At 37.0% G+C, this 15,960-nt stretch overlaps 1 protein-coding gene across 2 annotated transcripts in view; it reads left to right on the top strand.

Moving 5' to 3' along the window:
* Positions 1-987: 987 nt before the first annotated feature.
* The window catches only part of vps39 (VPS39 subunit of HOPS complex), a 40,555-nt gene continuing 25,582 nt past the window's right edge, over positions 988-15,960 (top strand). Inside the window, exons 1-13 of one of the 2 annotated variants that reach the window (XM_042500768.2) lie at positions 988-1,575; positions 1,679-1,744; positions 2,674-2,738; positions 4,217-4,259; positions 4,437-4,531; positions 5,719-5,817; positions 5,930-6,022; positions 6,910-7,093; positions 11,158-11,278; positions 12,567-12,687; positions 12,892-13,021; positions 14,097-14,239; positions 15,511-15,651. In XM_042500768.2, coding sequence (XP_042356702.2) covers positions 1,503-1,575; positions 1,679-1,744; positions 2,674-2,738; positions 4,217-4,259; positions 4,437-4,531; positions 5,719-5,817; positions 5,930-6,022; positions 6,910-7,093; positions 11,158-11,278; positions 12,567-12,687; positions 12,892-13,021; positions 14,097-14,239; positions 15,511-15,651 — 1,374 coding nt within the window. In that variant the 5' untranslated portion in view covers positions 988-1,502. The remainder of the gene's footprint in view (positions 1,576-1,678; positions 1,745-2,673; positions 2,739-4,216; positions 4,260-4,436; positions 4,532-5,718; positions 5,818-5,929; positions 6,023-6,909; positions 7,094-11,157; positions 11,279-12,566; positions 12,688-12,891; positions 13,022-14,096; positions 14,240-15,510; positions 15,652-15,960) is intronic. The other variant, XM_042500769.2, reaches the window with a different exon arrangement.

A 15,960-nucleotide genomic window follows, 5' to 3' on the forward strand; every position in this document is an offset into this window, starting at 1 on the left:
ACATTGTCAGTTTTTGTGCATATGATATTTTTTTTATTATGTAGGTGCCTATAAATAAGCATAATGTCTTTTTACAGAAGAAACTGTTGTATAGACCCTTAAATGGTTATTGTATTTCCTGCTAAAATGTTTGTTAATAGTTACTGATTGGATATAGTGGTCCTAATCAATTATTTTCCCCTAAAAAAGCCTTTGTCAGATAATGAAATGAATTAAACAACTGCACAAATGTTTAACTTTTTTCTGTTTTTCAATTAGCTTATAATCTTATATTTGCGTGGTATAGGTACTTAAAAGAGGTGAATATAAGTATCCTTCAAATTTTTATTCCTGTAACATTTTTTTTTTTTACAAATTTTATTCAAAGAATCACATTAGTAAGGTACAATATTAAAGATTTATGTTTTTTATTTTTTAATTATTCCCCCTTTCCCTTTCTCCCCTTCCCTCTCCCCCCTCCCACAATACCTTCCCTACTCATAAAGGCAAATAAATAGATTAAATAACATATTTAACTGTCAAGTTAAATTACAATTAAAGAGGTACTTAAAACAAACAAAAAAGTGAAAATTAAAAAAAAGAGAAAAGAAAAAACTGACTTTTTGAGTATATTCATGTTAAAAAGCAATGCTTTTAGATGAATAAAAGAGTGTACAATAGTCCTCATACTTATTTTCCAATTATTTTCCCCAAAATAACCCGTACTTTTCTTAGATAAACTGTACTTTTTATAAAGTCAAAAACAATGAAACAATTTACAAAGTACAAGGTAGTTTTATTTTGGATTTTTTAAACAAAATTCTAAAAAATGAAATAAAAAATTACAATATTTTATTTTTTTAAAAATATTTTTTCCCGCAAGAATTGCGCTATTTAGCTCATTGCTAGATTGCAAGAATTACAAAGTTTTATAGAAAAAAAGATAAATAAAACGAAGTCACTGCCCCTTTAATACGTTCCTCGTGAGTGCGCTGACTTCTGTCACGTGCCTGTCAAACCCCGAGCTCTCGCGCAGCCGTCGTCAACACACAACTGAGGAAGTCCCAAGAAGCTAACGAAAACTAACTGCTGCGGCTAATATAGCGCCTCCTAACTGCTTTAAGTTAGTTAGCGGTTCAGTTTGTTGTTATATTTAGAGCCAGTTGCTGCTTTTGTTCAGGTTTCGGTTGATATGGAGTGAGACGGGACAATGTTTAGGGGCAGTAGCCGTTGGTTGCTAACTCGTAAGCTAGCAGGCTAACGATCAGCTGTTGTTTTGGTCGGAGAGATAGCTGGCTAACAAGTCAAACTGCATAGCGTTAACAGACTTTCAAAACACGTTTCCTCATTTTTCTGTCCGAGTATTGAGCTACCGCTTCGGTTAATGGCGACCCGTAAAGGCGGACCACCCTGACAGACTAATCAGCGGTCGGTCGGTCAGCTGTTGTCCCGGCAGGCGTCACCTCCGTGCGGGATCGATCCTTCAGAGCGGGCTGCAAATCAACCAAAAATCCTGCTTCAAGATGCACGACGCGTATGAACCAGTGCCTATTTTGGAGAAGCTTCCTCTTCAGATTGACTGCTTGGCGGCCTGGGGTTAGTTGTTGACGCTTAATTTATCCCATTTGTTATTTGACATTGAAATGTGCCTATTTTGGAGAAGTGATGGACTGTGACTCTTGAGTTTTTCCTCCCGCAGAGGACTGGCTGCTAGTGGGGACGAAGCCAGGACATCTTCTTCTGTACAGGATAAAGAAGGATGCAGGTAAGAAGATCCCGTCCAGTGGTGGAAGAAGTATTGAGATCCTTCTCTTGACTAAAAGTACTAATTCCACACTGTAAACATACTATTAAAGTCATGCATTGAAAGTTTTACTTAATTAAAAGTAAGTATATTCAAGAATAAGTACTTAAAATATTAAAAGTAAAAGCACCAAATGCAGAAAAATCAAAACAGACAAAACACCCCAAACACTCAAAGTTATGAAAAAAAATCCCAGAAACCAAAAATCCCCAAAACTACTATAAAACAGCCCCCCAAAAAACCCAATCTCCAAACTCAAAATTATTCAAAATTTCCAAACATTCCTAAAAACTATTAGAAAACACCCCAAAAAAGTCAAAATTCTCTAAAAACAATTATGTAAAACTGCATTTACTTGTAGTTTTACATTCACTATTTAAGTATATATTTATTACAATAACTTAAAATAAAATTTTGTGGATGCCTAGTAGCTCACTTGGTAGAGCAGGTGCCCCATATATTAAATAATCTTGATATAAAATATAAATCAAATTCGTTTAGGTACCTCGGTACAGTGTATATAAAATATTGTGAGATTTTTACTCAAATAATATTCGATTATCACCTCACCCCCACCCCACCCCCACTTGTTCACTCAGAGACTGTCTGGCCAATAAAGCCCAAAAAATAATCTTCATAAAATATAAGTCCAGTAAATATAAAACATATTAAGCCTTTTACTCAAATAATTTTCAACTATGCAATTTTAACTTCTACCAAAGCCATTTTCTGGCAAGAAATGTGTACTTTTACTCAAGTGTGGTTTTCAGGTACTTCCTCCACCACTGATCTCAGGGTGTGTGTGTTGGTTCATTGTGTATTTGCAGACCATTTCAACTTACTGTTGTCTGCTTTAATATAAAACATTTTGATGCCTCTTTTCTCTTTAGGCACCAACCGGTTCGAGGTGACTCTGGAAAAATCCAATAAGAACTTCTCAAAGAAGATTCAGCAGGTAGATAAGACTGCAGGATGAGGTTAAGGTTGACCACAGGCTAAGCTCTGCATAAATCCAAAAATTATGTGAGGAAGAAGCAGGCCTTTCCCTAGGCCATAAACATAACATATAAAAAACCTGAAAAACTGATTTGATTTCTTTCAAAAACATGGTGAGAAGGAGATGAGCAACTTAACAAGATATGACCCAAAAATTAGAAGGAAATTTGCAAAAGTTACAAGAAAATTATCTGAAAAAAAGTAAAAAGACAGACCAAAAGAAAGTGTTCAAAAGTTTTAAAAAAGAAAGTATTCATTCATTATTCCCCTTGTAATATAGTTTTGTGATATAAAATTATAGTAATTAATATATGGTTTTCTGTAATTTTTTTCCTCCTTTTTAAACAAATTTTCAGGTAATTTTCTTGTCATACTTTACTAATTTCGTGCAATTTTTTGGCCAGTTTTGGCAAGTTGCACTGTATTGTTTTAGCCATTTAGAAAAAAAAGCAAACCAATTTGCTCAGGTTTCAAAGGTTTTATTGCATGTGTAATGGATTGTCAGTTACAGTTTGTAAACACACTCACTAGAGAAAGTGAAAGTAAAAGTCAACCCCAGATTCAGTCTCGTTTGGCATTTCGCCTCTTTACAGTTGTGTTTTTGCGGCTTTTTGTCTCCTGGATGCCTGCTGCTTATAATTTTGCACCTGGTTGCAACCTTATATAAAGCTTCACCCCAAGCTCCGAAAATAAGAAAACACATACAGAGTCTCAGCAGAAAAATACATCACCAAACGCTGAGAGTGGCTCACAAGTGATAATATAGAGGATAACTTCTGTATGAGTCTGTGCATAGTTTTTAAGGGAAATCCTGCATAGTATATCTTTCATGATAGGAAAGTCTGATAGCAAACATGAGACTCACCTCTCTAAATTTGGCTCTCGGTTGCCAATGGCCAACTCCCTTTTTTGGCATGAGTTTGGGAATCACAAACATTATTGATGAGACTGAGATGGCTCAGATCAGCCTTCAAATTAAATGTGCAATTAGGACTTCTCATGCTTATGAACAGTGACAAGAACTTCAGGAAAAATAGGAATGGGTAAAAAAATGATTCTTCAATGTACCACAGTTCTTGCTTGTAAGATTATGTCACGATGCAATTTAGAAAAAAAAAATAGAAATTTAAAACCCAGCTCTCAACATTATAATTGCCTGTAACAGTTTTTTTAAGATCAAGCTGCACGTTCCTTCCGGCTGAACCAGTTGTAAAGGGAAATGTTGTGGACACAAACGTATGGGTTTACGTTCTAACTTAATTAATTAATTTTTGTTTTAATTGTGGATTATTACAAATACAGAGTGTTTTAAAAGCAGCAAATGGTCACACAGTAAAAAAAAAGATAAATCTTTTGTAGAATTTAAAAAATTAAAATCAGAATGAACAAGATTTTGTTTAAACCTCCTTTAATTCTGGTTTCTTGCTCTTTCTACAGCTTTACGTTGTCTCACAGTACAAAATACTTGTCAGCCTTCTTGGTAAGTTTCTATCCCTAATAAATGTTTACATTTTTCTAATTTATCATGCTGGTTAGTCTTCACCTTTTTTTATTGATGAACTATTTCAGCCTTGAAACTGCAACATTTTTGTGTCAACGCGAAGCATTGGTCTTCATTATCTCGTCAGATACAGAGTAATCTCTTTTTCTCCTGCAGAGAACAACATCCACGTCCATGACCTCCTGACCTTCCAGCAGATCACTGTGGTGTCCAAAGCCAAAGGGGCCACGCTCTTCGCCTGTGACCTGCAGGTCAGTTACAGTCACAGCTGTTGATACTGTGCACCACTGCAATCATAGTCATTCATATATATTGATTCTCATTATAGTGAGAGCCTTTTTGACGTGTGCAGTATGCAATTATAGAATCACATAGTTATAAGTGAGACTGTAAGACTGTTAAAGAGAAGAAGAGGATAAGCCAGTGTCTTAATAAGAAGCTGATTTATGGCCAGGAAGCTTTGGGAGAGTTGGTTTATTCAGACTAGGGCTGCAACTAACAATTATTTTCATTGTCAGTAAATCTGTTTAATTTTCTCGATTAATTGATTAATTGTTTGGTCTATAAAATGTCAGAAAATGGTGAAAAATTTAAATAATGATGATAATAATAATAATGATAATAATAATAATAATAATAAACTTAAATGATAGAGGACTTTTCATACAAGAGATGCAGCTCAAAGAGCTTCACAATAAAAACTGCAACACAGACAACAGAAAAAGATTGGACAATCAAAGGACAGGCTGTGATAAACAAGATACAAAAGTTAAAGTAAAAAGCACAGAGACCAGTGACAATACGTAATAATACAAATAAACTGGAAACAGCTGACAACCTCCTGTTTAAACACTCCTAGCATTGAAATGCAGCCCATCTTCCTTGTAGCTTCCATGTTGTTCCCACTTTACAACCTCAAAGTTCATGAACACAACAAAGTCAGAACAACAACTCAGAAACTACGACCTTGCAACATCACGCGAATGCAGCGTGTGTTGCAAAAACAGAGACATGTCTCGGACAAAGGCAGTTTTCTCCTGATTTGTCTGTCTGAAAAAATGCCTTTCGAGTGTCGGAAGGGTTGTCACAAATGGGTCCAATATTTACATAAGTGACTGTGGGACTCATATTGTGACTCTAAATAAACACAAGAGTGGTTAAAATCCCATAACATGCAGATATGCAGTGCATGACAAGTTTGTTGCCTTTCCTTTACACTGCATTCAGAAAGACACATTTAGACTTAAGTCTGTACAACAGTGTGTTTTAAGTTCTAAGTGTTTCACACTAAAGCACGCAAAAAAAACTGACGTGATTCCCCTACAATCTTATGGCACAGTGTAAGACAGTCATAACAATGACTTTTGTTTCCAAATTTCCTTGTTCTGCTCATATTTTCCCTGATTTCAAGCTATGAATTGTATATTTTTGTCCTCAGCAAACCAGCTCAGGAGAGGAAAGGTTGAGAATGTGTGTGGCAGTGAAGAAGAAACTCCAGCTCTATTACTGGAAGGACAGAGAGTTTCACGAGCTGCAGGTAAAGTAAAGTACATTTGTGATGTGACTCACTGCAGTATGATCCAGGTTTAGAGTGTTTTTTTCCCCTGTAACACCTTTAATCATCTTAATGTTTTCTTTTTGTCTGTCAGGGGGATTTTGGTGCACCAGATATTCCAAAGTCCATGGCTTGGTGTGAAAACTCCATATGTGTTGGTTTCAAACGGGACTATTACCTCATTCGGGTATGTGCCACAGGAAAGGATAACACTAAGCTTTTTACACTCAGCTTTACTTATCTTTAGTTACCCACAACTTAACTCCACCCATAATCCTTCAAATATGAAAAATTCATCCCTGAGAGTCCCTCCTTATACTAACAAGAACGATATAGTGTGTTATTTCATGGTGAGCTTTATAACCCTTTCACAACTGGGTTGACTTCAGTTTTCTTACGTTGTATTTAGAAGCCTTTCGCAAACATTTTAACTTCTTAAACCTGAGAAAAAAGGCTTGATTTCTTTTAAAAACACGATGAAAAATATAATGAGAAATATGGCATGAAATGTTGGGGGGACATAAAGAATCAGTATGAGGTTTTATTGCCAAGTACATTTACATATACAAGGTGTATAAGTGTATACTGAATGTACGACTGGATAAATGAGTTAATTAACCCTAATTACGTCAATCCAGAAGAATAATGTTCAACTTTTTAGGATTATAGTTCACTGTAGAAATATGCGAGAAAAACAAAGTTTTCTTACCAACCTCAAGGTAACATGCAGTGATTAATTAATGCACCAACGATCATGTTGCGAGTGAAGTGTTCTATTAAAATCGTCTTTTCATACCACTTCTGAAAAATTTGGAAGCAGGCTGTTGTATAATTAGTTCCTGTCTGTTTTGTTCTCCTTGGGTTTTGTGTGCTTATTTTGGGCTTCTAACTTTCTCCTGTTATTTTTATTATCAACAAATGTTTGCTAGTGTTATTGCTAGTCTAATCAGCTTCTTTTTAATGTTGTTTTGTTGTTTGTCTGAAGCACTTCATAAATGACCTTGTGTGCAAAGTTTGTGAGATGTTATTAATAGGTTCTTGTGACTCACTTGAATCATCTCTCCTGTCAATCAGATGGATGGCCGTGGCTCCATCAAGGAGCTCTTCCCCACTGGGAAACAGCTGGAGCCTCTGGTTGCCCCGCTGGCTGATGGGAAGGTGGCTGTTGGCCAGGATGATCTAACTGTAGTGCTAAACGAAGAGGGCGTTTGCACCCAGAAGTGTGCCCTGAACTGGACAGACATCCCTATAGCAATGGGTAAGAAACATCTAATACTGTGAAGACATTTCCATATTCAACATTTCTGTTGTTCTACACTCAGTTAGGTGTTTTATATCTGCTTATATGGAAAACAAGTATATACCCAGTGTGAGTCGCTGTTTCTGTTCTTTTTTCTATTCTTTTATGACTTTGGATGTCTTTGCTGGAGTTAACTGCTATTCGATACCAATAGGAACTGACAGCAAAGTCAAAAGGACACACACACGCTGAGTAACAAGAGCCAAAAATCCTCCCTCAGCTCTCCATGTGGAGATACAACAAAAGATGTTTTGCCAAAAAGTGTCAAAGTGCCCCTGCCATTCGATTTCACTCAGGGAAAAACAGCATCATCTTAATTTTGATTTATTTTGTTTTGTGCTTTTTTATCACTCGTTCTAAACAGTAAAACTTTGACACAACTTTTAAACAGCCAGTTTTTCTCAGGTTATGCTTTCCTTCTTTTCTAGAGGACATCCATAGATGTCCATGAACTACTGTTAAAATGATTCAAATGTTCATAATATGCCATCTCCTAGGTAACAGAATAGTGTTTGAACTCTGACCTTTTGATGACACCTTGCTTGAGCATATAGGAGCTTCTCGATAGCCTGTAATAGCCAATGAGAACCTTTGTTCACTCACAAGCTTCTCAGGTTACAGAGCCAATCAAAAACAAGTGATTGGCCCAGTGGCTTATGGGTCTTGTGGTCAGTGATACACCTCATTTTGTAATTTTGTAATTCAGTAATTTTGAACTAATTCCTGGCATCATTAAGTGTTTAAAATATACGGAAATTATAAACAAATGTCTCCTCTGTTGTTTTCAGGGAAAATCAGTCTATCCCCCATTTTTGTATGTACAGGAAGCTCCTAAATAGACATTTCTGTCTGTGCTGATTTGTTTTAACACTCACAGACTCACATTTAGTACATTGTTTAACCCTCTTTTTTGAAAAGCACCTGGGCTAAACCTTAGAAAAATGTGTAATCCTCTTTGGTTTTTTTTTAGTGATTTTGTTATCCACTTTGAATGTGGACTAGGTGAGACTTCATGCCATGGCCCCAATTTGTTTTCCAGCTAATATCTCCTAGGTCTAGTCTATTTTTTGTTGGTCAATGGAAAAATTGCTTTTTGCTTCCTTTAAATAGGAATATGCCAACAATGGGGCTGATCACATGTAATTTTAAGACCTACATACTCCTGGGCGCACAGGTGGGCACAAGTACATTTGCTACTTATACAACATAGGCGCTGATCTTGAAAATGACAACTGCAAAAACAGTTGTGCTGTTCTGTACGCCACGTTGTTGCGGGGTGTAAGATAGGGCTTGCTGTTTGCTAAATGCCCATGTTAATACGCAGCTGAGCTGGCAAAAGACAGAAACTCAAAAACTCAACTCAACATTAAACAAGGAAACAGGTTTGAGGCATTTTGGCACATCAGGATGGAAGACATACTGCTGTAAAGACTTTGGCTGTCATAGTTTCAGTGGATGGTGCAAAATGTGCCACAAATTAGAAAACACAGTGTCTGAAACATCACAATTGGAGCTCTCTCAGCATGACTGTGAGCACAAGATCAGTCTTCCTCTTTGGTGAATTTTTCATCATTTGATAGAAGTTTCAGTTCCTTTCTGTTGATCGTGAGCTGCGTCTGTATTAAGTGTCAGGTATGTTGCTGTTTGGTTTCACAGGCTGGTATGTAGGTTGACTCCGTCTGTAACAGCACAGTGTGTTCTCATCTTGTCACGACGATTGTTTTATATCCAGTCAGTGCTATATGATCAAACCTGCTCCACACCTGATGAAGCATTTGGCCTAAATACTGCCATCGTCATCCAGCCGCTGTCTGCCTTTTCTTTCCTCTTCTTCAAGCTTTCCTTCCCCCTGTGCAGACTGTTTCTTTCCACTCTGTCTGAGTCGTGCTGCTGTTTTCCACATGTCGAAAGAGGAAACATAATTTTAGATTTTTTACCCCGTGACTAAGACACGGCAGATCTGGGTTACTAATGAGCTTTGTGACAGAAGTGATGCAGATGAGCTCTCACATTGTTTTAAAGGTCCTTCTCTCTGAGCTCATTGGAATTCAGTCAGAGACAGTATGAAGCGGAAATGAAGCCTCCAAGCAGTGGTTTCATACAGTTTCCAATTTCCTTGTTTTGATATAGTCAACATTGTGGCTTTGGCGTGCATCTTCAGAGGATGAGTGCTGGTCACTGAATGCATCTAACGGACTGACCTAACTGTTTGTGGCTGGAGTAGAGGCCCTGGGCTCTGCCCTGTGGGCGCAGTCTGTCCCATATCCAGAGTCCAACCTCGCGCCCGTCTAGATGGCTTTCTCCAGCTGGATTTCCTGCCCCATTAGCCTCAAGGACTCCATAATCACAACTGACGCACCTTTTCTCAAGACAGAGTTTAGGTTGGAAAGACATCAAACATGCAATCATTGTTACAGCTGAAACAATTCATTGCATTATGGATCGACAGAAAAGTAGCCATTTATCCACATTTTTCAAGCAAATATGCTGTCAAGTCATCAGCTTCTCCAGAGTGTGGATTCACTGTTTTCATCATTGTAACTGAAGCACTGCTTGTTTGACAGAACGTGCAATTTGAAGACGTCACATCGACTTCAGAAAAGGTCTTTTTTTTTGTCTGTTTGTTTGTATGTTTTTTTGTGAGCAGAGAGCACATCAGGCAGAAAAACATAATAAAAACTCCCATGAACAATATAAAGGATATATTAGGTATGACATACATGATGTAATTCTAAAAACAATGATAAAATATACAACCAGCGTTTTCACATTGCTTTTCAGTTGTGTCTAAACATAAAGGGAGAGAGACAAACAGACACACAGAGACCAACAGACACACAGCTAGAGACACACAAGCAAGTCAGGACAGTGGGATAGGGACAAGAGATCTCTGTTTAATTAGAAAGGAGCAGAGAAAGAGAAAGGCTTGCTGACTGGTGCAGAGAAACGCGCTTGTGGTGTAAAAGGCCAGGCGACTGCTGATGGGCGACTGTGTGACACCTAACATATTGGGGCACTTCTGCATCCAGTGTGAACACAGCAAAACACTTTTGTGCTGTGTTCATGCACAGGAAAAGGGAAAGGCCATGAAGTAGTTACGACAGGAGAAGTGAATTTGTTTGGTTATTGAGTTAAAATATCAACAGTATTTCTCAGGAATTGCAAACTCCACCTTTAAGTGAGAACATGGGTGGTGAATTAGGCTAGATAATGTATAAGTAATAAAAAATTGGAGCTAAATATGTGCTTTCAGTACCAAAATAGATGTAGAAGTGCCCCTGTTGCCAAATGGTGACAGCCCAGGCCACAAAACCACAACATCCCTGTTTCGTTTTCAGCTAAGGACCTTTACATGTCGTAGCTCTCTCTCTCCTCTCTGCCTCTTCTCTGTCAAACGTTGAATAAAGGAAAAACTGTAATAACAAAAATAATTTAGGGGGCGGGGCCAGATATCAATATTACATCAATATTAGATCAATATTGTGATATGAAACTAGATATCAACTTAGATTTTGATAAACTATTACTGTAAATGTTGTCTTTTCCTGGTTTTAAAGGCTCCATTACAGTTATGTAATTTTCTGAACTTTCCGAACCACACTATTCGAACTATCCTATAATTTGTCTTTACCCACTTAACTGTTAAATCCACAAAAGTGATGGTTATTTAACAGTAATGTAATTGTATAAATATTTAGTGAAAGCATCAATAGCCAATTCCACAATATTACCACAACATTTTTGCAACATTTTATTGAGTTATTTGGTAAAAAAAATATCGCAATATTTGATTTTCTCTATCGCCATAATAATGCAAATATTTATTTTTTTATTTTATCTCTAAGAATATACGAATATATATCTGTTTTCCCCCTTAAAGAGTTCAGTACAACTCCTGTATGTACAGTACATCCACAGATATTTGATGACTTTCAGAAGATTTGTGATGTTTTATACTCAGGGCAGTTCGGTTTTGGTTGACACAAAGTTTTACACTCTTACCTCTCCTGAATTGTTCTCAGAGCACCAGCCTCCATACATCATAGCTGTTCTCCCTCGGTACGTGGAGATCCGGACGTTTGAGCCGAGGTTACTGGTGCAGAGCGTGGAGCTGCAGAGACCTCGCTTCATCACCTCGGCAGGGTGAGACAGTCTTCTGTGAAGTTTTGTTTAGTAAACTGCAAACTCTCTGAGATTTTCTGACAACGTATTCTTGCAAAGGACTTATGCACACTTGCAAATTGCAGTTAGAATACGTAATTCTGTCCAAGCTATAGCATAAACAGATTTTGTGAACATTAGCTGTTCACTTTAATCCGTACATCTGACCTTTTATATTATGTCGGCTGCATTGTTACACCTCCAAAAGAGTTTGCATATGATGAACTGGGGGTTGCCATATTAAAATGGCTTGTTCTTACAACATGCCAATTTATACCTCTGTCATAACAACTTATAATGACAAATATTTCTTGCTTTAGTAACATTTTTTAAGTTTTTTGACACCATTAGGACACCATCTATATGCATCACGTTAATGCACACATTGGACTATTATCTTTTCACATTGCATATTTGCTCTACTTCGAACTTTTGCACATTCTCTACAAATCGTTATCACACATCTCTGCACAAAGCTAGTTTTCTTATTCTAAAACAGCTACATTGTACATATTTGTTATTTTATGGTACTGTTTAAAGTATCTCTACAATATTTCTATAGAAACTTTGTCTATTGTATATTTAAGTTCTTGAGTATTGCAGTACTTTGCAGAATTATGATTATTATTATTATTATTATTCCTCTTAATTTATTTATTTTGTGTTCATTGTTTGCATCAAAAATCAATTTATTGTGAGTGAAAACCCTCTTGGCAAATCCTTATTTGACTTTGACTCTGATATTGAGATAAAATAATACACTGTTTATAGCGAGAAACGGTTCTTGTAAAAACAAAATTTTGGCATGTAATAATAACAAGAAAATATGTTATGATGATGATGTATAAAAATATATTTTAGAATATCTGTTATAATGTGAAAAAGATCTTGTTAATTAGAAATATTTCACGTCAAAAGGAGGAAATAAGCAAATATTTTTTATGTCATGGTGGCAGCAACATGGTGCAGTATGCAGTATTTTTGAGGTAAAAACAAGCCTGCAACGGCTGTTGTAAATCTCCAGGCTTAAAGTTACAGATTTAATAATAAATAAATAAGTAAATGATAACTGGTGGCTTTAGTGATGTCTGGCACTCTGTTTCCTGTGAATAACATCCTTAAAAGAACATCATGGATGATTTACTGCTCAGGTCCCGGTTCCTATTTCTCAAGATAGCGATACTGATAATGTCATTTCCTCCTCACAAAGAAAACACTTTTGTTCCAGCCTATTCTCTCTAATCTTGTTTTCTCCTCTTATCGTTCACAGGCAAAATATTGTGTATGTTGCCAGCAACCACTTTGTGTGGCGCCTGGTGCCTGTGTCAATAGCCAGCCAGATCCGGCAGCTTCTTCAGGACAAGCAGTTTGAGCTGGCACTTCAGCTGGCGGTGAGCAGCAGGACCACTCATTTATTCATTCCTTAAAACTCTCTAAAGTGCTGCTTTAGTTCAGGGAATGGAGCACAAAATCACTTATTTTGATTAGGGGCAATACACTGAAACAGTAAAATGCTCACGGCTTTATTTTTTTGTTATTGTCAGCTTGTCAAGCTTTCAAGCTTTTTTTTCTTTTCTCGTCTTTTTTTCTGCCAGAAGATGAAGGATGATTCAGATGGTGATAAGAAGCAGCAGATACACCACATCCAGAATCTCTATGCCTTCAATCTGTTCTGTCAGAAGAGATTTGACGACTCCATGCAGGTGTTCGCCAAACTCGGCACAGGTGGGTCTTCTCTCTCACCCAGGCCCCAGTCTCTTTCGGCCAAATATATACAGGGTTCCCACGGTCATGAAAAACGTGGAAAAGTGATCGAATTAATAAAAATGACTGAAAGTTTCTTGAAAAGTCATGGAATCTTGTAATGTGTAATGAAAATGTTGTAGTAATCATCTGTGGTTAACCTTCTACATAATGTACAGGATTTCCACAATCCTTAAAAATTCTTTAAAGGCATTGAGTTAACTGATCTAAAAATAAGGGCCTAATTGGTATTAAAATTACCTAAAATATTTTATTATGTGTGTCTAACATAGAGCATAAATTAGCCTTTAGACTGCGGCCCAAGTTTATGTGTAGACTGCAGACTTAATTGGTCCAAATCTGATTTTATTTATTTATTTATTCATTTATTTATTTATTATGAGGAGCAAAAATCACAAAATCTGATCTTTTAAATTTGTTTTTGGGTCACTTTTATATGTGGTCCTAATTCACATCTAAATCAGATTTTTTATTTATTTTTCTATTAAAACTGTAGGAATTATTACTATTATTATTATTATTATTATTATTATTATTGTTATCATTCTCTTTATTATTATCATTCTCTTTATTATTATCATTATTAGGGCACGAGCATCAAAAGCCGTGTGAGGACCCATTTTATTCTCATTATCTTATGTTTATGTTTTAGAGCTAAATTACCGTGAATCTGGTCATAATTTATTTATTCATTCTTCCTATTTCCTTTTTTCTCTCCCTTTTATTGACTCCATGAGACATCTGTTGTTTTTTGTTTATATTAAAGGAAATGGTTTTATTCACATCTGATGAGGTCACATCCTTTGTGTGTGAGAATTTATTCTGCAGTGATGACAGACTTCCTGGCTCTAATGAGCCCTTGATTTCAGGTCTTGTCAGCTTTTTTTTTTTTACTTAACTGTATATGTTGTGGTGATGTTTTGTGCTTTTATTATGTCTTTAAATCACTTTTCTGTTTTAATTAAAAGCTGCTAAACAGACTCAAGTATCACATATAGAATAAAATGCGACAAATTTCTCCTCCTGTCCTCTGCAGATCCCACCCATGTGATTGGACTGTACCCAGACCTGCTCCCTTCAGACTACCGCAAGCAGCTGCATTATCCCAACCCTCTGCCTACTCTGTCCGGGGCAGAGCTGGAGAAGGCTCATCTGGCGCTCATCGATTACCTCACCCAGGTGTGTGTGTGTGTGTGTGTGTGTGTGTGTGTGTGTGTGTGTGTGTGTGTGTGTGTGTGTGTGTGTGTGTGTGTGTGTGTGTGTGTGTGTGTGTGTGTGAGTGTGATGTATAAATCCATGAACAGTAGTGAGTAGTAACATGTTACATTTACTCTGTTACATGTAATTGAGTAAAGGAATTTGCAAGTATAATGTTTTACAGAATACTTTTTGCTTTTACTTAAGTACATTGCAATAAAGTACATGTACTTCTACTTTGTTGCATTCACACGTCTTGCTATTTTTGACATGCAGGACAGCGACAGTCCTACAACAGGCGATAAGAAAGCCTGCACACAAGTCCACACACAAACACTGCAGACTGCGTCCAAACATTTCTCTTGAGGATTCAGTAACCCCCGTACTTCCCCAGGCTCGGCTGCTCTGCGTTACAGTCACAATGTGGCTGCTGGAGCTTATCGTTGGGACTCGATGTTTGTTATTTCACCAGACACACCACAGCGTTTCAGAAATGTCGGCTCTCTGCTCTGCTCTGCTAGTGACACAACATTTTTTTCTTGTTGTTTTGTTATAAGAGAGTAAACAGTGCTTAACAGCACACATTTTGTCATCTGTCTGGTTCTGGAGATCTGGCACGTCACATTTGTTATTACCTATTGAGAGCCTGTTTAAACGTACCACTTTGATGTTATAAACTGCATCTATATACGTTACTCCATACTCGAGTAATTTTTTAGATATCCTCTTACTCTTGTTGGTGCAATTATTTTTGTGAGTACTTTAACCTCAATTTGTCTGGCACTGTGGAAAGACAAGAAGCCGAGAACACTACTGGCAGACTGCCTGTCTCTCAAAGCAGCCATGCCCATGATTGTGTTTAACTTTAAGCCTTAATAAAATGTAAACGGTTGAGTTATATAAAAATTCCCCCCTGTATAGTTGTCATAAACTGGATAATTAGATTTAGAGACCTAAACATTTTCTTGCACCAGGCTGTAAAAAGCTGGTCATTTTAAAATGAGTGTCTATGGGGATTGACTCGCTTTTGGAGCCAGCCGTTCAAAATTTTTAGCACTTCAGCATTGGCTTCATTTTTCAGCACTGGAGATTTGCCGCTCGGTTTCTATTTAAGACAGAATAAACACAAAACGTAATGACGTAACGGACAAACAGAAATTGAAGCATGTTGATGGTGAGGATTGAGATGATTTGTGTAAATCAGAGGAGATACAATATTAACAATCCACGTCTTTTTGTATTTCACCCCACAGAAACGAAGCCATCTGGTGAAACAGCTGAATGACTCTGACCCTTCTACAACGTCTCCACTCATGGAGGGCACGCCTACGATTAAGAGCCGCAAAAAACTGCTTCAGATCATCGATACCACCCTGCTGAAATGTTACCTGCACGTAAGACCCCCAACATCCTCCTTTTGACTGTTAATGACATTTCAGCCCAAACTGCAATAATTATTACTTTATATTTGTAATTAAGTGTCTTGCAGAATATTCACAATAGACTGATTTTTTTCAAAAGACACTATTTTTAGTGAAAAACAAAATCCACTATTGCACATTGAAAAACTTTGCTGTGACATTACTGAGTGAATGTGTGTCTTCTGTGGCTTCTTCAGGTTCGCTGAGTGAAATTGTTGTAATAAATACATGCGTCACATGACTAATTATCAACTTTTTAATTTCTTCAGTGTATCAACACAT

This window comes from Plectropomus leopardus, chromosome 14, assembly GCF_026936395.1.
Source record: "Plectropomus leopardus strain MGB_pleo_1.0 chromosome 14, ASM2693639v1, whole genome shotgun sequence".
Lineage (NCBI taxonomy): Eukaryota > Metazoa > Chordata > Actinopteri > Perciformes > Serranidae > Plectropomus > Plectropomus leopardus.